Source organism: Vicugna pacos, chromosome 19 (genome assembly GCF_048564905.1).
Source record: "Vicugna pacos chromosome 19, VicPac4, whole genome shotgun sequence".
NCBI lineage: Eukaryota > Metazoa > Chordata > Mammalia > Artiodactyla > Camelidae > Vicugna > Vicugna pacos.
In genome coordinates this window covers 17,526,612-17,550,350 of record NC_133005.1, presented here as the reverse complement: position 1 = coordinate 17,550,350, position 23,739 = coordinate 17,526,612, and the positions used below count along the sequence as shown (strand labels likewise).

Genomic DNA, 23,739 nt, shown 5'->3' with positions numbered 1-23,739 from the left:
ATTCAAGGTAAAGATGACTTATGTAGATGTAAATAAATTACTATTAAGTTTCTTCTCTAATTAGAAAACAGGAGTTTCTTTAATCAAGTGGATGTGTTTTATTTTCTAAAAAGTAGGAGTTCAAGGAAAGCATCTTCAAGTAAAATTGCATGTTTTGTCACTATTTAGAAAGAACACGTTTTTATATCATCGACATCTACCTATTTGTCAGTGAGGTTCTCCAAGGAGTAAACACTCACTTGAAGAGAACATTTCAAGACACCACCAATTTCAGCTTATACAGTAGAGCAGCAGAGGTAAAAGTCTTGCAATGAAACATTTTGCTAATGGTGCCTCAGAGAGACCATTCTCTAATGATTGCCAAAAAAGGCCACTCTGGGTAACCTGAATGTTCATCAACAGATGAATGGACAAAGAAGAAGATGTGGTATATATAAGATGGACACAATGTAATATTACTCAGCCTTTAAAAAGAATGAAAGAAAGTCATTTGTGGCAACATGGATGGATCTAGAGATGACCATATTAAGTGAAGTATGTCAGACAGAGAAAGACAAATATCATATGATATCATTTACATGTGGAATCTAAAAAATATGATACGAAGGCACTTATTTATAAAACAGAAATAGATTGACAGACATAGAAAACAAACTTATGGTTACCAAAGGGGAAAGTGAATGGGAGGGTGGGATAAATTAGGAGTTTAGGATTAATATATACACAGGACTGTATATAAAATAGGTAAAACAACAAGGACCTACTGTGTAGCACAGGGAACTATATTCAATACTTTCAATACCTATAATGAAAAAGAATCTGAAAAAAAATGTATATAAAAATGAATCTCTTTGCTGTACACCTGAAACTAACACAACATTGTAAATTAACTATACTTCAATTTTTAAAAATGCTTCACAGCAACAATAGGAAAAAAACCTCCCTCTGAGGAGTGGGAGACCTAGGGCCTTTGAGATTGCAGATCTTTTATATAATTGCCCTTTCAAAGTCTTATCTTTGCACCAAACATCACATATCAAAAACCTACTTGAGTTGTATATAACACTAATGAATATAAAAATACAAAAGTAGAATTTTAGGCCAACATTATGCTTTGTTTCTCCTCCAAAAATAGTGATCAGTAAGAATTTTCAGTAAATGTATAATATTGGTTAAACTTAAAGTTGAACATTTTCAGTTTTAGAAGTAATTTTAGAAGAATTGAACCACATAGATTCCATATGGTCCAACAGAGAAAATATAATTTTTTTTCCCTTTGACATATCTAAACCCTTAAATGACCTCATTTTTAAAGCTCAAGAAAAAAAAAATCGTTTGCCCTGCCCATGTAATGCTGGGAGAGAAAAATCATTTCACACCTTTGAACACCAGTGCGCCCTTTATCTGGTCTTGTAATAATGTAAGTTTGTTTGAATGAGGCCACTGAAAATGAGTAGCTGTGGTTTTCTCAAAAGGAGATTCTATCTAGGACGTGGCGGACACTGGAGACACTGTTTCAGCAGCAAAGACTTTTTTAGTACAATCCTTTTAACTTGGTAGTTACAAAGGTCATTTCTATTTGAAAATGAAGGACTTTATTGGACTCCAAAATATCCCCAGAATTGTAGTCACCTAATAAGATATCTTCATAAAGTAATTTGCAAACCAAATAAGTAAGAAAGTTGGAAATACCCCCATGCTTTGAATAATAAACAAATGTTTCAGATCGTGTGAAAAAATTTATACGTAAATATACATAAAATTCCAATGTATATAATTCCAAATATATATACATATATATATACACACATATGTATATGTGTGTGTGTGTGTGTGTAGGAAGTTAAGGAATAACAGATTTGAGTTGCTGGATTTATTTTGTCTCTTTTAAAGTCACAATTCAGGATCCTGGATTAGTAACATCACAGAAAGTTGCCTAATCTGAATCATAACAAAGGCGCTTTAATATTTACAGTTATTTCTATAAATAAAAGGTCATTTACAAATTTTAAAACATAAAAAACAAAGAAACAAAAAAGGCCTCAGTAATCTTGCAGATAGTGTTAACATTTTGGGTGTATGTCCTTCCAGCATGTTTCCTGTGTATCTATTTTTTTCTTTACAAAGATTCTTAGTTTAAAAAAGTGTCCCACAGCCCTAATAGTTTAATGTGGTTAGAGAAGACTGATGAGACACCAGTAACACTAATTTTCTGTTTGAAATGCGCCTCTAAAGAAGATAAAGTAAATATCCAAAGTATTGACTAGGAAACATTATGTGATATCATTAACGTCCAAATGCAGAATTTGAACATAACTTGTTTTAGCCCGTCAAGGAGTGCAGAAACCTTTTACTGAGTGTTTAGTATGTTCCTGGCCCCATTCTGAGCCTTTTAAATGCATTAACACATGTAAGTCATAAAACATCCGCATTGTCTTAGCTACTACTATTATCATTCCCATTTAGCTGATGAGGAGACTGAGGTGCTGAGAGGTTCAATTCATTACTCAGTGCCACACAACTACTAAGGAGCAGAAATGGGATTGAAATGTGAGCAATCTGGCTCCAGAAAGCGTGCTCTACACCGACAGTTCTAGAAGTTCAGTGTACAGACCAGGGTATCGTGATAACAAGCTGAGCCTGATTCAGTGAGTCCAGGGTGGGGCCTGAGGCTTGGCGTCTCTGACCAGCCCCAGCTGAGGGGATCACGCTGTTCCATGGTCCACACCTTGAGTATCAAGCGTCTACCCTACACCACATCACACTGCCTCAATAACAAAACTGCAATTTTCCATAACTTTTAACAAGGACTGGCCCTTATTCATCTTTCTGTCCTCTGTGACAGATCTCCTGGATGGGTGAGCACAGAATATAAGACCTTTACCTTAAATAATAATCCTCTGAAATGAATTTTCTGTTGAATCAAATGTCAAGATTTCTCCCTTTAAAATCACTGGATATGATCAGAATTTGTTCTTCAATAAGTCAGGTTTGACACACTGTAACTGACTGCACTTCAATTTAAAATAGTGAATAAATATAAATAAATATTTTAAAATAAGTTAGGTTTATGCATGTGGGCTCTATTTGATTACTTTGTACACTGCCTTGGCCAAAGGACAGATTCCCCAACTCAAAGCTTCCAAGTCACAAAGTCTGCATTCACTCACCAAGCAATCATTTCCACTGTAGGGGAAAGTTAAGATGGAAGAGAGGACCTGATGCTCCAGCCTTCAAGGCCAAAAGAACTCATTTCTGCCGACTTCTTTGGCGATGGTATCAAAATATTTCTAATAAATTAAAGTTGGTAGGAATGGTAACATATGCCACACAAAATAGTCAGCAGAGCTACATCCTGTCACACTTTTATCTCTTTGTAAATAAACTGCTGCAATTATGAATTAAATGCAGATTCTCTAACCACAGACAGCAGAAAGAGTGGCATCTTCACTCTTCCTACTCATTGATTAATTCATTCAAAAAATTAAAAGAACATCTGTATATCAATCACCTGGATTCTGCAACTTCAGTTTTGATGCATTTGCTTTATCACATGTATGGCCATCTCTACATCCCTCTACCCCTTCATTATTCCATCTTATTTGTGATGCATTTCAAAGTAGGTTGCAAATATTAGTATACTTCACCCCAATATGCTTCAGAGCACACACATCAGGATATAGTTTTTAGACATTCTTTTTGGAGTGCGGGGGACAGATACATTATCTAATTTCATTCAGGTGATATAAATGTAAGGTACCAACTGCACACACATTTAAGAAAGCTCTTTTTCTTGAGGGAAAGGCTACTTTTGCTGAAGCCACATCCACTGCTCACATTTGTCCTGAATGGGCTGGATTTCTGCAGGATGAAATTGTTGAGTCTTGCCTTTAATATTCTGGAAACACTGATGACCTCGCCCTTGAGCCACACCCATCAGGGATCCAAGTCAAGATGCTGCCATCCTGCTGTACTTCTTAGATTACTCGGGCATGACAGCATGACCCAGCACCTCCGATAGTGCAATCATGCATTTGGTATTTGGAAGACTCTCTACTTAGCATAATAACCACACCACTAAATTCCTGAAATCCCGGTTCTCTGTGGCTTGATGATCAGATCCAAATGTCCAGTGCCCGAACGGGAAAACTTTTCAACTAGCCTACCAAATGGCATATCCTCTTTCTCTAAAACTTGTAATAATTTCCAGTTATACCTTTACTGACCCACTTGTATTATATTGCAAAGGCACATTCGTTCATTCTGGAGATAAGAAGGGCATAAATACTATTTTTATAATAAAATCTCGGCTTTAAAAAGGCCACTCACTATCCCGTGTTTTGAAGGCAAAACGTTGTAATGATTTCATTTAGCCACTGGAGGGCAGTGACCTACTTCTGCTGTAGCCTATACTGCACATTTGTCTCCACCCAGCCAAGCCAAATCCAGTGCAACTGAAATACTAACTTCTCAACCTTCCTTCCTTGAAATGTGTTTAATGGAATCTCAGGAGTCTCTCCATTAAATTGAGAAAACTGATATTTCTAGTTCTTTTGTTTCTATTGTAATTTCCAGTATGATGCAAAAGGATTTCTTGTTTATTTTATTCAAACTCATAAAAAAGATTTGGGAAAAGTCTGGGGAGCAATAGTCACAAATGCTGACTTCCGCTGATTCTTGCGAGTGGAATGAGGGCTTTGTTTTTTGCATTTCAGCTCGTGTATCCATAGAGTGGGAATTACTCAACCTTTCAGTGATGGCACCAAAAATTTAATTATAGTATTGTATAGGGGTTTTTGGTTTTTCAGCGCTTGTATTTAACTGTTTTATTTAACTCATTTAACTTTTAATATAGGATTGCCTTTTTAGTGCAACAGAGTAAGTTTTCGAAAATGATGTTTTCATTTGTACATCTCTGTATCTTGGCAGCAAATTAAGTTACTGTCGCGGTTCCTTAAATTGCTATTATCATAGACTACAGAGTGAACTAGCACAGTAGAAAACTTTAGACTTTAAAATATAACATAAATTCAAACACCAGTCCCACTGTTAACGGTGTGGCCTCTAGCAAATTACATGAGTTTTAATAAAGGCTTTGGTATAGACCTTTAATAGCCCCTCTGATTTCTTTGCTCTAACATCACCGGGCTGTGATTGAAGCTGGTGTCACCGTGTCTGGTACCCAGTGATCTGCAGCTTTTTCTATTGTCAACCTCCATTAGGAAAATGTCAATTAAAATCTGTATATTCAACCCTTAGCAACGTATTTTAAAAATTAGCAATTCTCCAAGGAAGACATACAAATGATCAAAAAACACATGAAAAAATGTTCAATATCACTAATTATCAGAGAAATGCAAATCAAAACTACAATGAGGTATCACCTCACACCAGTCAGAATGGCCGTCATTCAAAAATCCAAAAATGACAAATGCTGGAGAGGCTGTGGAGAAAGGGGAACCCTCCTACACTGCTGGTGGGAATGCAGTTTGGTGCAGCCACTATGGAAAACAGTGTGGAGATTCCTCAAAAGACTAGGAATAGACTTACCATATGACCCAGGAATCCCACTCCTGGGCTTGTACCCAGAAGGAAAACTACTTCAGGATGACACCTGCACCCCAATGTTCATAGCAGCACTATTTACAATAGCCAAAACATGGAAACAACCTAAATGTCCATCAACAGGTGACTGGATAAAGAAGATGTGGTATATTTATACAATGGAATACTACTCAGCCATAAAAACCGACAACATAATGCCATTTGCAGCAACATGGATGCTCCTAGAGAATGTCATCCTAAGTGAAGTAAGCCAGAAAGAGAAAAAAAAATACCATATGAGATCGCTCATATGTGGAATCTAAAAAACAAAAACAAACAAACAAACAAAAACAAAGCATAAATACAGGACAGAAATAGACTCATGGACAGAGAATACAGACTTGTGGTTACCGGGGTGGGGGGCGGGGTAGAGGGTGGGAAGGGATAGACTGGGGTTTCAAAATTGTAGAATAGATAAACAAGATTACACTGTATAGCACAGGGAAATATACACAAAATGTTATGATAAATCAGAGAAAAAAATGTGACAATGAGTGTGTATATGTCCATGAATGACTGAAAGGTTGTGCTGAACACTGGAATTTGACACAACACTGTAAAATGATTATGAATCAATAAAAAATGTAAAAAAAAAATTAGTCTGATACATTTGCCATTTTAGATTCTTACTAAACTCATAAATAAAACTGGTTTCCAGAAAATTGTTAGAGGCCCTTGGCAAGAGTCAAACTACACAAGGAGCCCTAAATTCCTTAGCCCAGCGTTCACTGTTCTCCTTACCCGCCCTCTTCTGCCCGCTTTCGCCGCTGGGGCGGGGGGCGGGGCTGCAGACCAGTCGGCCCCGCCCACGGCGGGTCCAGCGCAGCCCCCTCCCTTCTGCGTCTCGGTCTCCGTAGGTGCATTGCTCACCCTGACACAGTCCCGGGAATCCAGGCAAACTCTCTCCTCCGAGCAGAGGGTACAGATGGGCAGCCTCTGGGCCAAAGGTGGTCTGAAGATGCACTTTGGCCTCTTGGTGATTTTAAGTTGGGAGATTTCACACAAAAATTCAGTTTTCCAGCCTTCTTCAAAGCCTGGGCAATAATAGACTGGAACTCAGCCGACCCTTCCAGGAGTCCCTTTCCGGCTCTGAACACAGCCTCCTTTTGCTGTGTTGCATTAAATCTAGTCCATTTCGCTCATTTCCATCATTTCTATTAACTGCCTGTTAATGTACGGTGAGAAGGGTGCACCCCCTCCAGGTTGTGTGATGCAGCCCACCCTGCCTGGAGGCCACCCCAGGACCCCTGGACCAAGCATTTCTCCAAAGCTTACCTCAAATCCAGCCCCAAACTTTGGTGATCTCTTGATGCTCAGTTGTAACTACGAAGTGTTTGGCTGTGTATCTCTTCAACATTTATCTGCTTAAAAAAAAAAAATCTCTGGATTTATACTTTATATCAGTTTACGGAATGGAAAGACTTTGTCTTACATAACCTTGATGAGCAGAATTTTATTTTTCCTGCCTCTTGACTTGAGTTAATAATTGAACTTGATTTGCCAAGAGCTTACAGCTCCACAGAATGCCAGCCAACCTGACGCAAGGCAAAATAAGTTTACTGGGTTCATTCTGAATACACCTCTGGTCTGATACCCTCAAGATGCTAATCCTAGTTGCTGAAAAGAAGCCACACGTTATTATTATTACCTCCATTCTTTCCTGCATCAGAATTGTCTTCTTCCCTATCCTTTTCCAAAAGGCTCATTTCAGCCAGCTGTCACCCTAGGACAGCTGTCATTCCCCACATGGTTCCAGAAACCTACCTGCATATAAATGAGAACCATTAGCTGCGGATGGAACAGGGACGCCTTCCGTCCCAGGTTTGCAGGCAACTGAGTTTGGTGACCACAGGCGCCCCCTACAGCTGGGAGGCTGGGAAGGTTCACTCCCATTGTATTCAAGCTGGAGGATCAGGTCAAATGGGTAACTTTGCTGAAGACCCAGAGCTTTTTCCAACACTCCCGTTTCTTCAACCTCTCCTGTGTGATGTCTATGGATTTCCTTTATGAATTTTGTGGTCAAACATCTATCATATTTCAGTCTTCTCAAGTGTCTCCCACAAACTCAAATGCCTCCAGGAGTAAAGTCTGAATGAGTGAGGAGGCAGTGTCCTAAAGGGGACAGAAACCCCTCCATTCTCATCCAAAGTGGGAATACAGTCCCCAGTGTTGCCCAATCTGATTTCTCAAGTGAAACAAGAAATCCACTGCACTCATGTAAAATCTCCTTAATTTAAAATTCTGGCCATATTGGGTGAGTATTTCCATGTCCTCTAGTTGGACTCTAAACCTCCAGTTTGCAATTTCCTACTAAAAAACAAACAGGCCATCCCTCCCCATGGCATAATGATTGTAGGGAGAACTCTTCTGATGGATGTAACTGAAGAGCACAGGCAGACCAGTAGCCGTTTTCCAAAAGACAAAGAGTTCTGTGCAGTGGGGTTCTGCAGGCTGCCTGGGCTACTGGCTTGGGTTCCTGCCCCCTGACTGGATTCCTGCTGCCAGTCCCAGGACTTATCCCTTCCATCTCAGTGCCACCAGCACCCAGCAGGCTGTGCTAGATAGACAGGGGTTGTGTGTTGAAGTAAAATAAGTTCTGCTGGTGGGGGAGGGTACAGCTCAGTGGTAGAGCATGTGCTTAGTATGCATGACATCCTGGGTTCAATCCCCAGTACCGCCATTAAAATAAATAAATAAACAAACAAACAAACCTAATTGATAAAATAATAGTAATACAGAAAAAAGAAAAAAATCTGCCAACACCAAAAGCAGTTTTGAAACTCGTATTTTAAAGCTGCTGTGAGGGACAGTTTAAAAGCCACTCGTGACAATCAGTGTCATTTTCACCCTCTTTTTACATTTTATAAAAATGTTATCGTAAGACAATCTGCTGTCTGTAATTACATGACAGAATGTCACAACATTGGGCTCCAAATGACTTCTGGCCATTTCCGAATGTATTTTTTAATGCGCTACAACATAGAGCATGGAGACAGCCTCCTTGCCGGTAAAATCTGCCTTGGACACAGAGGGCAGTTCTGACAAAAGAGCTGCAGAGCACCGAAAAGCATCAGTGAAATGGTATCTAATTATTGAGGCAATCATTTTACACAGATCAACATTTATTCATCAAGTGCTAAATGTTTGCTCTGTGCAGGGCATAGTGGACTAGCTGCTGGAGGGGATGGAGCAGAGATTTCATAAGTTTTAATGTATTTGTTATTATTTTTCATTGATAGTGTTATAAAAGCTTAAATGTTTTATTTGTTTTTTTAACATGCATGTATTCACTCTGTGCCAGGAAGTATTCTAAGCTCTTTCTAAGTAGTAATTTATTTGATCCTCTAAACAACCTTACAGTATAGACACTATTACAATACCCAGTACCTGCATATCATCATCTAGCAAGATGAGGAAACTGAGGCACAGACAATTATGTGACTTGCCCAATATCACACTGCTAATGAGTGGCAGAGCCAAAATCTGAACCCAGGATAGTCTGGCTCCAAAATCTATGCTTATAACCACCACATCAGTTAGCTCCTGCCACATAACAAACAGTCCCCAAATTTAGTGACTTACAACATCAACTACTTATTACTGTTCATAAGTCATTTGGTCAGCTGAGCAATTCTGTTGATCTGGACGAAGCTCAGTTCATCTTAGCTGGGCTCACTTAAGTTTATGTGGTCAGCTGGGGCCTGGCTGGTCTTGGACATTCTTGGCTACGTGACTCAGCTCTCCTCTATATGATCTCTCAGCCCCCATTGCTATAGAAGGGGTCTGAGAAAGAGAGGAAACATTTGCAAATGGCTTGCAAATGTCAATTCACTGCTTACATTGGGTTTGCTATTCTCTTATTTGACCAAAGCAAATCACATACTCAGGTCCAGAGCCATCATGGGGGACACTGCCAAGGGGCATGGACATTGAAGGCATAAATATCGGGGCCTTCAATACAATTATTCTGCCGCAATCATGGTTCAACACCATGCTGTTTTCACAATAATTTGACTTACAGAATTATTTTTAAAACATACTTCAATATACTTCCAGACACTTTCAAATGTGATATACCAGACTCCAAATAGGTTGTGAAAATGCTCTCAAATGTAGCCTTGCTGGTTTAAAAAGTTAACGAAAGAACAGTAAGAAATGGGGAAAATGAAAGGATGTTTATGATTTTAGGCCGATCCTGGGGAAACACCGTCAGAAGCTCCGAGTGAAGCCAGGACAACTCCGGCAGAAAATGGGGTGAATCACACTGCATCCCTGACACCCAGACCGCCCTCCCAGGCTCTCCACAGCCAACCAACTCCAGGTAAGTAGTAGCTCTCTGAGAAGAGAGCTGTACAGCGGGACTAAGAGGCCCTGGTTTGTATGTACCATGGAAGGAGTTGGTGTGATTGAGTCAGTGAAAGCATCCTGTGAGCAAAAATGCATGACTTAGGAGGTGCTCCAGAAATGTGGGATGAAGGAATGAATGAGGGAAGAAAGGAAGGGGGGGAGGGAGGAAGGATGGAAGGAAGGAAGAAAAGAAGGAAGGAAGGATGGAAGGAAGGACAGAAGGGAGGGAGGGAGGAAGGAAGGAAGAAGGAAGGAAGGATGAACAGAAGGAAGAAAAGAAGGAAGGAAGAATGGAAGGAAGGACAGAAGGGAGGAAGGAATGCCGAGAGAGACTCTAAGTGCTCCTCTGGCTCCGCTGATAACTTATAAAGCCACAATAAAGTATTAGCCAGATTTCCCATGTCTTTATTTAATGACAGATTATGATCCATCTGCTGGCAGGTGTGTGATGGGTTCTTCAAACACCTTACACACAGCTCTGCTTTAGAAGCACAGTCTTAGTTCTACCTCACTAAGTTAAGTCTCTGCCAAGAATTCCTTCCCATCTTTTCCCAACTTACTTTTCAATAATTTTAAGTGCCCACCATGTGCCAAGCCCTCGGCTGGACCCTTCATGGGAACTATCTCCCGCGGGCCACTGTGGGAATTGCTGTCATTGGCCCAAGGGTACAGATGAGTAAATTGCAGCTTTGAAATGACAAGGTATTTCTCGAAGGCCACACAGCTAATGAAGAGTGAAGGCGGGATGGACACAGTTCCCCACGATCCTGAAATATTCGTGCTTTTAGCTTCTATGCTCCTACTTAAGAAAGGCGGTTGTTGAGACCAATAATAGGAAGAAGATGACCTGAGTGTAAACAAGAAGTGAAATTTTTCAAGTGGAGATTTTACATACCAACTACAAACATTTTGAGTGTTTCTGGAATCTGAATAAGTCATTTAAATATGTCAGTAAATATAGCCTTGTACTTTTGAGAGTAAAAGAGAATTTAGCATTTTAGCATTTGATTTTTTTAACTTGATGTTTTGAAATAATTTGACTTACAGAATCATTTTTAAAACATAGTTCAGCATAAAAATTTTTAATTAAAAATTTTTTAATTAAAAATTTTTTAAAAATTTAAATACACTGCAAACATGGTCTCCTCTTACCTAGTGTTAAACACCTGTCCGAGTCAGGCCAGGAAAATCACAGTGGTGCAATTCCCTGAACTAAACCACAGACCTTGTTTGAACCTCACCTGCTTTCCACTAACGTCATTTATTCCAGGTTCCAACTCAGGAGCCCACATTATGTGAATTGTCGTGTCTCCTGAGCCTCCCTGAGTTTATGACAGTCCCTCCATCTGTCCTGACTTTCATTCCTTTGGCACTTTTCAAGTGTACTGGTCCATTATTTTGTAGATGGTCCCCCAATTTGGGTTGGCCTGATGCTTTCTCATGATTAGTCTGAGGTTATGCGTTTTTGCAAGAACATCACAGAAGCGGTGCTGTTCTCAGAGCATCATATCAGGGGTACCTGGTGTTCCTATGTCTCTTTATTGGTGATGTTGGATCACTTGATTAAGGTGCCGACTGCCAGGTCTCCCCAGTGAAAGTTACAATTTCCTCCTTTATCGTTAATAGATATCTTGGAGGAGATCCTTTGGGACTACGCAACTGTCCTGTTCTCCTTAATCTTTTGTCCCGTGATTTTGGCATCCCTCAACGGACCTTTACTGTGGCATTATTCCTGCCTGCTGGTCAGCCTTTGTTTTTTAAAGGACCACTTGTCATTCCTGATTTTGCCAAAAGGTGGCAGTAGCAGAGCCTAAACTGAATTTGTTGCCATGATTCAAAGTAGAGAGAAGTCCTTTCTCTCTATAAATGGAGCATAGAGATTCACATTTAAATAGGTTCCCTCAAAGTTAAAAAATGAAGACATTTCTTACAATATTTTAGAATAATTTTCTCCCGCAATTGGTAATTTCTTCTTAGGGAGACTTAGACTCAAGAGCCAAAAGTTGTTTTATTCAGGAAGAAAAGTATTTTTAAAGTTAAAGGAGGCTATTTATTGTATCTGTTTATTTCAGGTTCTGTAAAGGCACCTGCTAAAACGGAAGATCTCATTCAGAGTGTTTTAACAGGTAAATATCACCCTTTGTCCCTATGGAATTAAGCAGCTGAATATTCTACAGTGAAAGTATTTAGAAGCGAGGAGATTTCTCTTTATCTTTGAAAATAACATCATTAGTATTTCTTTTCTAAAACAATCTACAGATACACGTTCTAGTTCAAGCACGTTACAAGATGTAGCCATAGAGAAGCAACCATACTTGGCAGATAGGACCCTACTGGTGCAAAAATAACATAATTTCACAAGATACATTTTAGAGTCAAGAATAGTTTCATACTGGAAATGTGACCCAGTAGACAGGAATGCAATCTTCCCAAAGTGCCCACAATAAAGCCTAGTTTAGAAATGCAGAATATGAACTATTCGTGACCAAAAAATATACAGTGTTCAAGAACAATGTTACAGTTTGGAAATATTTTATATTTGGTTAGTTCCTTAAACCAGTAGGACTAAAATTGATACAAGCTTTCTTTAATACAATTAGCAGTATGCAATAGCGTCTTAAAGATGTTTATAATACTCGGCCCCACATACAACAGAAATGTATACACATGTTCACAAAAGCAGCACTAGTAGTAACAGCCAAAGCCGGTATACAGCCCAAATGTCCATAAATAGTCAGGTGGCTAAATAAACTGTGGTATAGTCACAGAATGAAAAAGGGTACAGCTGAAGAAATAATTCATAGTTACGCTCAACCACATGGATAGAATTCACAAGCATGAGGTTGAAGAGGACAAAAACAAAAGAGTACATTCTTTAGGATTCCAGCTACATAAAGTTCAAAAATAGGCAAAACTGATTTATCCTGTTAAAAACACGGATTTGGATTATACTAGGGGTCGGGGTGGGAAGGCAGAAACCAAAAAGAGGGCCTCTGGGATGCTGCTAATATTCTGATTTGGATCTAAGTGATGGCTACTGAAGCCTGTTCACTCTGTGAAAATTGAAAAGGGGGTGCATCTAGGATTCCTGCACTTCTGTACGTGTATTTATGATCTCATATGGTGTTTTTCTTTCTCTTTCTGGAATTATTTTTAGTCATCTTGAACCCTGTTGCTAAACTCCCCATAGCCAATGTGCTGCACACCATTTTTAAAGAAGTGAGGTTGAATCTGTTACCCAAACTGCAATAGCTCCTTATGATTATAAATTTTAATATAATAAGTCATTACTCAACCATAATGAGTCCATTTGGGCCTGAGGGAAACCATTAAATAAATGTACCTGATTCTCTCCCTGGCCTCTTTCTCAAAAGGAATTGAATGTCAGGAGAATAGATACATTATTAAAAAGGGGAACATATTTCAATTTCTTAAAGGCCTTAGCCTTTAAGAACATAAATAATTGTTCTGACTTCCATGCTTATCCACTAGACATTTCATTTCCTATTCAGGTCCATTGTTATTCTGTTATATATTATTTCTGAACCTCTTGACAGTTCTAAACATGTATGATAACATATTTGTGTTCCCAGAAGCAGAAAGTTCAAGTCAAAGGATGGAAACATGTGAACTATGACTTAATCTCAGTCTAAATAAATGATAATTCATTGAATTTAAGGCACCATCAATTTTAAGGCACCCCACTATTCAGGGATGGATGGCTAAGAAGGAAAAACACCAACGAATTCTGACAGTCCATTGATAATAGGATGCATCTTAATTTTAGAAATGTTAACATGCTTTTTAAATGCATATTCTAGAATTGGTTAAATAGGTCGATAAAACACAGGCTGTTTTAAGATCAAGCTCTGTTACATTAATGCTTTCTCAGCATTAAATAAAATACTATGGAGTGATGTTAAGCCTTATGGTGCCTTTGGGCAAATCAGAGTAAGGACCTCCCCTCGCCTTCCTGATTTGTGTGGGAGCAATGCTGTGATAAATACACAAACCTACGCTGGCCATACTGTGAATAGCGCCCCCTAGATGTGGTGGTGGAGAACCCGTACAATCATTTATTAAGCCTCTACAGACACACTGCCAGGAGTTGTGTTTAAAACGTGGCATTCGTTCTTTCATTTGATCATTACCATAACCACCCTAAAAAGTAGAAATAGTGTGATCCTTACAAGGCATCCTGCCTGTGTCCGCCCGCGTGCCCTTTCCCGCCTGCTGCGCTCCGCTGCCGGCTGCACTCAATGTTGACAGCTAACAGGTCATAGCTTCCGCCTGCTCTCGGAAACTGCCCGCAGCCAAAAGGAAGCCCCCTCTCCAGGAGCTGATGCCTCCATCCACTGACATTCCCAAATATGAAACAAGCTGGCTTTCTTGCCTCGAGGTGAGATGGACTCTGGAGTGCAGTTCACTCTCCGGAGGTCCCCGTGGAATCAGGCAGAAGCCAGACTCCAGCTGAGTCCGCATCCTTGCTCAGCTGCTTCCTCTTCCCTACCTGCTGCCCCCCTCCCCTCCTCCTGAGAGCTCCTCTCCGTAAACCACCTGCACTTGAATCCCTCTCTTGGGCTCTGTATCTAGGGAACCCCCACCTTTAAAAAACAAAAATTATGAGTAAAGAAATTGGCAACGTAATCACAACCTTAGCAAGTAAAAGAGCCAGCCCGGAACGCGTCTTTGATATCGAAGCTCTGCTCTTAAAATTCCGCGGGGGGGTGGGGGCTGGGATCGGACTCAGGTCGCCCCACCCGCTGATGCTCCCCATCCTGACGCCTGTCCTCGCAGCCCCCGTGCCTGGTAGCTCTCATTCCCATCTGTTGCAGAAGTGGAGGCGCAGACAATTGAAGAGCTGAAGCAACAAAAGTCGTTTGTGAAACTTCAGAAGAAGCACTACAAAGAAATGAAAGACCTGGTTAAGAGACACCACAAGAAAACCACTGACCTTATCAAAGAACACACTACAAAATACAATGAAATCCAGAATGACTATCTGAGAAGGAGAGCAGCTTTGGAAAAGACAGCCAGAAAGGACAGTAAGAAAAAGTGAGTCGAATGAATATTTTGTTTGCTTTGTAGTATGAAGGGAGAGAGTCATGTACATGGATTTTCAGTGTTTTGGGTTTTTTTTTTGAATGGACAAACTAAAATTTATTTAAATGATTTTCTATTGATGGACAGAAAGATTGTTTTCGATTATTTGCTATTACAAGAAATGTAGTAAGAAACATTTATGGGTAAATCTTTTCACATATTCTTAATTATTTTCTTAAACTTCTAGAAGTGGGATTCCCTAGATCAATTTAAAGACTTTTCTGTTTCAATTTGTAACTCCCAGCAAGATATGAGAGTGCAAACTTGATGGAGAAAAGAAGTTATGTCATTATTATCTTAATTTGCATCTCCTTTGTCAGGTGAATTTTTGGGCATATTTTTCATCAATTTCTATTTCTTCCTTTGCAAACTGTCATATAATGGTCTTTGCTTGATAGTTATTTTTTTCAATTGAAGTACAGTTAATGGATTTTTGGTGTGTGGTACCCTGTTTTGGATCTCACCACCGCAAGAAGGAAAGCCCCTCACCCTACAGTTGTTGTGTCCCCTCAGCTCACTTTGGCTTGTGGACTGAATTTCTTTATTTGATCAAATTCTTAAACTAGATATGCTGGAATTCCTACCCTTGAGTTCTAGCCTGTGGGTCCAGGACCAACTGGCTGACTTCCCAAATCACAGCTGCCAACCTGGGCGTGTGACACTTTGCTGTGTACCAAACCTAGCGAAAGAGGCAACTTGTCTTATAAAGAGAATCTCTCCTACCCTTTGCTGCCCTATCTGAAACCCATAAAGCCTTGTACAGATGACCCTTGTTTGGGGCCGAGAAGTGCCACGGCCCTATGTGCCCAGACCATGCCAGGGAGAAGCATCTCTCACACATTCATTCAATCAATGTTTATTGAGTCCCTACTCTGTGTTCCGGGGACACAGCAGTGAACATGACCTACACGGTTATCACCCCAAAGTGGCTAACGTGGTAACGCGGGGAACTGTGTGAGCATGGAAGGTACCTGTCAGTGAGCTAAGAATCAGGCGGGCTGGACCACATCCTTGCCTTTGCTTCCTTCCTCAGTGACCTGATCTTGACGCCAGGTTAGAGAGAAAGGTAAGAGGCAGTTTTCAGATGCACGTTGTGACCTGTGGTTTAACATGCGCTGAACTTCAAAGCGCAAACAAAACCCCTCCAGCAAAAATCACCATTTCTTCAAGCTGGAGCAGCCTGAGAAGCCATCTAGGTGAACTTTTGTCATGTCTTCAAGGAGGAAGCTGAACACTAAAGGCTTCACATTTACCCACTGTTCCCAAACGGGGCAGGCAAAGCTGGGCCTGGACTTCTGAATTCCTATCTTAGTGATATGTCTGTGGTCGTTTGTTTATCCCTGTGTTTATTTACTTATAAGTCATATCCTGCAAACTTCCAATGGAATATTGAAGGAACTTAAAGAAGACATATATAAAAATCGTATAAAAATTTTAAAAAAAAGAACACACACATACATATGCATGCAGATTGAGTGTCCTGCAGGTACCAGACCTGCTGTCCGATACACGAGTCATCACCCATAAACAGTCACTCATTGGAACTGAAATATGCTTGAAGTATAAAATACATACAGGATGTCAAAGACTTCACTAAAAAGAAAGCATGTAAAATAGCTCATATTTTTATATCGACTCATATGGATTTTATTTGTATGTTGAAATGATCACATTTTCAATGTATCAAATTATGTAAAATATATTATTAAAATTCATTTCACTCATTTCTTTTCACCTGAACATGTTGACTAAAACTTTCAAGTCACAGAGTTTGAAAAAAAATCAAATATATGGCCCATGTTATATTTTGACTGGACAGCACCAACCATTTAAGGTAATTTCTGTCCTTGAACACGGAGGTTAGCTCTTAGCTTCTGAGAAAAGGAAATACAGAATAGATAATTCCCCTTATCTGATTAAAGGAAACTGGCTTGCTTTTCCAAGAGATACAAATGTTCCTGGTATTAAATTACAGAAGAATTCATCTCATAGATCTTGTACAGGCAACCTTAGACAACCCTGTTTTTGGAGACGATGCAGAAACACTTGCCCCTTGGCTGTGTTTTAGACTTTTCCTTCAAAAAACAAAGTCCCTAAGCATCTGATGTCAAAAAATGCATCAGGAGAATCTTACCTTCAAGAGGCCAAGCCACTGAGGTCTGACTATGTCTGTCCACCTTCCATTCTCCTTGATACAGATTAAAATCCTGAAAATACCTCAAAGTAATGAATGGACATAATGTCCATTAGATTAGTGGTTTTTGGTTTTCACTGATTTTCTTTTGGTTTTGAAAGTATAATTATTTTCCACAAAAAATATGCTAATATGCAATGGGTTTATTATAATTATTATTCTCCAGTGAACTAATAAATAATTTTTAAATTTTTTTGTTGAGGTAACATTGATTTATAACATTATATAAGTTTCATAAGTACAACATTATATTAGATTAGTTTCTCCTTCATCTGAACTCAGCTTTCACATGATGTGAAGAGCAGATCCTTTGCAGATGGTTTTTGTCGGACATCGTGTGCAATTCTGCATTGTTCTTAGAGCACAGACTTTGGCATTTCCTAGACGTCTGTCCTTGTGGAAACTGCATTGCTGCTCACTGATGCTGTATCCTTTGGCAGATTGTCTCACTGGACCTCAGTTTCCTCAAATGTAAACTGGAGATGGTACCTACCAGTTGGGTTGCTGTGAAAGCCAGAAGTCAATTAGAGCATCTTTGGCATCTGTCAGGTGGTCAGGAAATGTTGCCCTTTTGCCTCTGCTGTGATGGTTATGGTTGACAAGCATTGCCTCTATGTTCTGGCTACACTGACTTCCTGCTACAAACGATGATAAATGTATCTCATGTTCATGTTAAGATGGAAGTCACTTCACCCGTGCTCTACTACTCAGATACTGAGGAATAATGGGGGGATGGGGGACCCCCTCAATGCTGCCGTGCAATTCTGATGTATCAGGACCCAGGAGCCTGACAGAGTGTTCCCTCTCATTTGGCATTGTGCATAAAAATGCAAATAGAAGCCTTTGAGGGCATTCTGCATCCCTTATATGGCAAAACAGGATCCTAACACCAGCTTCAACCACCTGCCTCTCCATGTGATGCCACTGATGCTGGCCTAATCCAAAGAGAAAGCAGGAAGAATTAGTGCCTTTCCTACCTGTTCCATGTGGCCACAAATGAAAACACGGAGGCAGAATCTGATGTGCTGGATATCTGAGGTGGCCCTTCCTGCAGAACTTTCCATATAAATGAAAAGAGCAGACCTGCTCTTGGTACCCCATTCCAACTCTGTCTGTCTGTTTCTCCCTCAAGAAGTAAGAGAACAAAATTTGAAGGACTCACACTCTATTTTAACATAGTAATAACTTAGTGAGAATTGCTTTGATTTGTTTCAACATTAGCTCTAAACTTCTTAGTGTTTGTATAAATCCTTGACTGTGAATAACACAAAGAAAGTCACCCTGCACAGAGAAAGTCCTCAGTAAATATTTAGAATGAACCTAATTCATCCTCCTCCAAAGCAGTTTGAGGAAAGTGTCCTTTGGGGTGGAGATATCAATGAAGTTGGCTCTGCCCCCAAAGAAATTTGTTTTAATAGCATATCCTTGCTATTGAAAGACATCAAGAAGCAGAATGTATCAGCTGGGAAGGTTGCCGACACGTGGCATCTGCACGTGCTTTCCCTTGTCAATCTACATTGTCCAGGTGCAAAATTCAACACCTTTTCAATTCCCCCTATGGAATCATCAATATAGAGTATATAGGAGAAATGTATAGGAACTGTATAGGAGACATGTAGCTGGGAATTAGATTATATATGCCACGTTAAAAACATAAAAAAAAATAACAGCCTTAAAAATCCTTTATAGACATTGTTTTTCCCAAGGGGAGATTATCCTTGGCCCCACCACCACCGCCAGGGCCCTCAGCCTCCTGGTTTTCCTCTTCTGCCCCCACCTCCTTCTAGGGCAACACAAATTTCATCCACTTTCTGTGTTTGGAGACCCTCTGCGGCTAAACTTGTCCTTGGGTACCAGTCTCTATCACAAGTGGTCTATTGAAATATTTATTTCCAAACACAGTGCTCCCTCTAGGAGGAGCTCTGGTGAACAGCCATGCCTCCACCCTGCTACGACCTGCTTGTTTTGTGAGTCAAGCTCTGTGTCTCTGCAGATCGGAACCCAGCAGCCCTGACCACGGGTCGTCGACGATTGAGCAGGACCTCACTGCCCTGGACGCCGAAATGACCCAAAAGTTAATAGACCTGAAGGACAAGCAGCAGCAGCAGCTGCTGAATCTTCGGCAAGAACAGTATTACAGTGAAAAGTACCAGAAGCGAGAACATATTAAGCTGGTAAGCCTGGAAAATGTGATTTCTGCTTCTGTAGCTGGAACCCTCTTTCCTTGTAGAAAGTGTCTGATGCTCTTGGATCACATAACGCGAGACAGCAGCAGGTCTGGCTGGCGCTTTCATTTTGCTTCCTTATGGAATAATCTTCTTTGGATGCCAGGTTACAGAGGTGGGACGCCTCTCCCAGATCCATATTGTGACGCGTGGTTTAACACGTGCTTAACTTCAAAGCATGATCAAAACCCAGTACTTGGGTTTTAAAAAGCAACAAAATCACTGTTTCTTAGAACTGGAAATTGCATAGGCGAAGTGGTATCCACCATGCTAACATTTGACAAACCTCATTATTCCAGCATCTCTACCAGGCTTCTCTCTGTTCCCCAGTGAAGCTATGTTTTATTTTATTTTATTTTTTTCCACTAACTCATTTTGTGGCTATAATCGGTTTCCTTTTTTTTTTTTTTTGGAGTTTTTGAAATCTCACAAGGAATTAAATAACACTTACCTTTCAGAAAATTAAGAACATGCTGCAAATAAATGTTGACTTTTTATGTGGTAATGCAGCTTTGCCGTGATACAAGAGGGACTAAAAAAAAATTATACAAGCCATTGCTCTACATTTGGAAAAGTCAGTATTTAAATGGCCGATGTGGAACTCTGTCTACCCAAAAAGGCAGTGCCATCTTCTTCACTGTTTAGCAGTTTTGTCCCCTGAAATAGTTTCTCAGGGATTGTGACATTCCATTGTTTTTGATGCCTTGACACATAGTGGGGACATGATAAATATTGGGTGACAGATACATTAAATGAATCAAGCAATAAAGTGGCCTTGAAAACAAGCTTGTGCCAAAAACAAAACAAGAGAGTACGCTTAATAGACATTTGTGTGCCCAGAGGAAGTGGGTTCTGGGAGGTATTTTATTTTGTTGTTGTTGTTCCTTCTTAAAATAAAATTGGGGGGGGGATGTAGTTGGTTTTGTTTTTTTTTTTTATTTTAATGGAGGTACTGGGGATTGAACCCAGGGCCTCATGCCTGCTAAGCAGGCGTTCTTCCCACTGAGCTACAGCCTCCCCCTGAGGGGGCTGTGTCACCTGTTCATTTCACTGCTGGAGGCCTGTCCGCCTCACAGAACTCTGGGGCCCTCTCTGCGTGTGGACCCCACGGCGGACCACGGAGTCATGATCGTGTAAGAGACGGTCCAGGGCAGGGCTGCCGTTCTAGGACTAGTTGTTCACTGACAGTAGGCAAATGAGCAGGTCAAAAATCACGAGAGGAGCTTATCAAAAACTCGGATTCTACTTGGTCACTTGTCAACTGGAGCACGCGTCAGGATCGCCTGGAGGGCTTGTTAAAACACAGATTGTTGGGCCCTCCCCTGAATTTCCAGTTGAGCAGGCCTCCTGCAGGGCGGCCGGTGCTGATGCTTCCGGTCCAGGCCTGCCCGTCGCGACCCGGTGCCCTGCACCGAAATGTGCGGCGCAAGGATCTGTTTTGAACAAGCTCCGCGCGATTTTGCTGGGCTGCCTTGCGCACCAGGTTCAGTCGTTTGTAAACTACCCAAGTGAGAGCCAGGCGGTGCAAGGGCGTTTGGGCAGAGGTTGGGTTTACTGTAAACTGGGGATTGTTTTGACAGACCGAAGAAGATCCAAGTGAATTGTAATGGGAGATAATGGCCTTGGGACCCGGCTACAAACACTGCCGCCTGTCTTTCTTAGTGCCCCATCCCTAGGACCCCAGAAAATAATAACAATAATAGTAATTAAAATAGCAGCCATGTGCTGAGGACTCTCCTTGGAGCCGTGCGCTGTGCTAAACCAGTTACAGAAATTGTTCAATTTAATCCTCACAACCCTTTTGTTTGCTACTATTGTCGGCGCATTTGGCAGATAAAAAACTTACAGAGAAAGCTAGTGACTTTCCCACATTTCCACAACCAGAAAATGGAGTATTTGGGTATATAAAAGAGGTAAACAACAAGGTCCTACTGTACAGCACAGGGAGCTGTGTTCAATACCGTGTAATGGCCTATGATGGAAAAGAATATGAAAAGGAATATATATATACACACATATGTATAACTGAATCACTATTCTGTACACCAGAAATCAACCCAACTTTGTAAATCAACGTATATTTCAATTAAAAAAAAAAAGAAAGTGGATTAATTGGGATTTGAACCTTGGTCCTCAGTCTTTAGAGCTTTAGAACCTACTTTGGAACCTTTGTGCAGCTGCCTCGTAATTCAGACTTCCAGCCAGGGTTCTCCTCCGGCCTCACACCTGCTCACACAGAGAACCCAGCCAACTCCTCCACTCCCATGGCTGGGACACTGCCTCTTTCTCTTTTTAGAGAGCTTTATTTTGCATTCCTTGCAGTTCACTTATTTAAAGGGTACAGTTCAATGGTTTTTAGTAGATTCGTAAGTATGCACCGCCATCACCAATTTTAGAACATTTTCATCACCTCTGGAAGAAACCCTAATTCATTCACTCACTCATTCCACATGCACTTATTAGACACCCATTCAGCAAACACTTTTAAATAGTAGAGGATAAAAATGACAGTCCTTGTCTTTATGGAACCTACAGTTGGGGATCAGATCATAAACAAAGTAAGTTGGTAAAATACATGATATGTCAGGGTTTAGGGGAGAAATCAGTCTGCATTTGGAAAATAGGGGGTGGGGTGTCAGGGGAGGAAGATGAGCGTGCTTTGAAATGTTAAATAGAGTATCCAGGGAGAGAGGCACTGAGAAGGCAGCATTTGAGTTGGGAGGAGAAAGACTGACCCGTGCAAACTGATGGGGTGAGGTTTTCCTGGGGAGAAAGATGAGCAAACGCAGAGGCTTCTGGGTGAAGCCTCTTCCCCTGTGTGCCTGGGGAACAGCAGGTGGCTCTGTTTGAGGAGGACTATAGGGTTTTAGGTCAGAGAGGTGGGACTTCTGGGGCCTGAGACAGATCTCTTAGGGTCTCGTTGGCCTCCGTGTGGCCTCTGTGTTTCATTTGGAGTGAGGTAGGACTCTTTGGAGGGTTTTGAGCAAAGGAGTGACCTGCTCTGAAGTACCTTTCACAAGGACCGCCGTGGGGCTGAGCTGCCTGGCTCATGGTGAGGAGCGAGGCCCCAGGAAAGGGCCATTGTGAAGCACAGTTCAGAGGGATAGTGGTCTGAGGGTGAGAAGCCCTGGGGATCTCTGGCAGATGACTGAAGTGGGCCAACAGAGTCAAGGACTAGGCTACCCAGCTGTAATCACCTGGCGTTTTCTCAGAGTGCTGACCCCTGGCAAGACTCCACTTCCTGAGGAGAGGGGCCTGCCAGTTCAGAAGAGACGTGGCAGAATAAGAGGGGAAACCCAGTACTCCTAGGAGATTCGTGAAGCAAGAATTCAGAGTGTGGATGAAAACAGAAGCCCAGACATCCCAGAAAGGCCTTTTGGGGAGAAGGGGACTTGAGCTGCAGAAACGGGGAGCAGAAATCACAGAAAGCAGCCGCATAACCTCAAAATCCCAGGAGGACCCCCTGAGCGTGAGCGCCACGTCCGATCCCACCAGATGCGGGCACAGAAAGTGCTCAACAGACGCTCTCCTGGAGGAGATGGGTGGCAGGGACCTGGGGGAAACCAAGCTTAGCTTATAGGTGGGAAAATCCCTATGAAGAAGGGACACTGGAGCAGGAGAGGTGGTGGAACTCCCACTGGAGGTGACAATCGCAGAACACGTGCTCCTGCCCTTTCTCCCCAAGAAGGAATGAATGTGTCCAGAGCGAAAGCTTTAATGAGTTGTCAGAAAAGCATGCATCTACGTCCAAGCCAGCCTGGCCCTCTCAGGCCAGATGTAAGCAATCTACTCAAAATGCTCCCCCATCACTCCTGTGATTGTGGATTTGGGTGTAGGTAGAGCCTCAGTGCCTTTGAATGTACTGTGTGGGCTTTTGTTAGGAAGGCTAAGGCCGAAACACCTCGGAGTTAGAACCACGCTGGGTTTATTTTATGGCCGTTTCAGGCATCAGTTTATATGACATGCCTTTAGCCGACATGTGTATCAGGACTTTTCTATCAACTCCATTTGTAATAACTAGAAATTGTTCTGCGTAGAAGTCTTTTGACTGAAGGCACCTGGAGGTGTGAATTCTATCTTTGGTTGTGGTTCTGAATTACAAACGGGCCTCTTAGGCTAAATTAGACAAATGAAAGTGTAATTAAAAATCGAGTAGGCCCCAGGTAAAAAGGAGTATTTGGGTGATGAGGAAAATTAAGCAGAAGATATTTTATCTCCAAAAATTGCTTTGGGAATTAAATGCAAATGTGAACCCACAGTTCAAGG

At 41.2% G+C, this 23,739-nt stretch overlaps 1 protein-coding gene across 2 annotated transcripts in view; it reads left to right on the top strand.

The window, feature by feature from the left end:
- Positions 1-23,739, top strand: part of PLCB1 (phospholipase C beta 1) — a 638,677-nt gene that overhangs the window by 519,623 nt on the left and 95,315 nt on the right. For both annotated transcript variants that reach the window (XM_072943830.1, XM_072943831.1), the window contains exons 24-27: positions 9,793-9,925; positions 12,024-12,077; positions 14,787-15,006; positions 19,242-19,422. In XM_072943830.1, the coding sequence (XP_072799931.1) occupies positions 9,793-9,925; positions 12,024-12,077; positions 14,787-15,006; positions 19,242-19,422 (588 nt within the window). The remainder of the gene's footprint in view (positions 1-9,792; positions 9,926-12,023; positions 12,078-14,786; positions 15,007-19,241; positions 19,423-23,739) is intronic.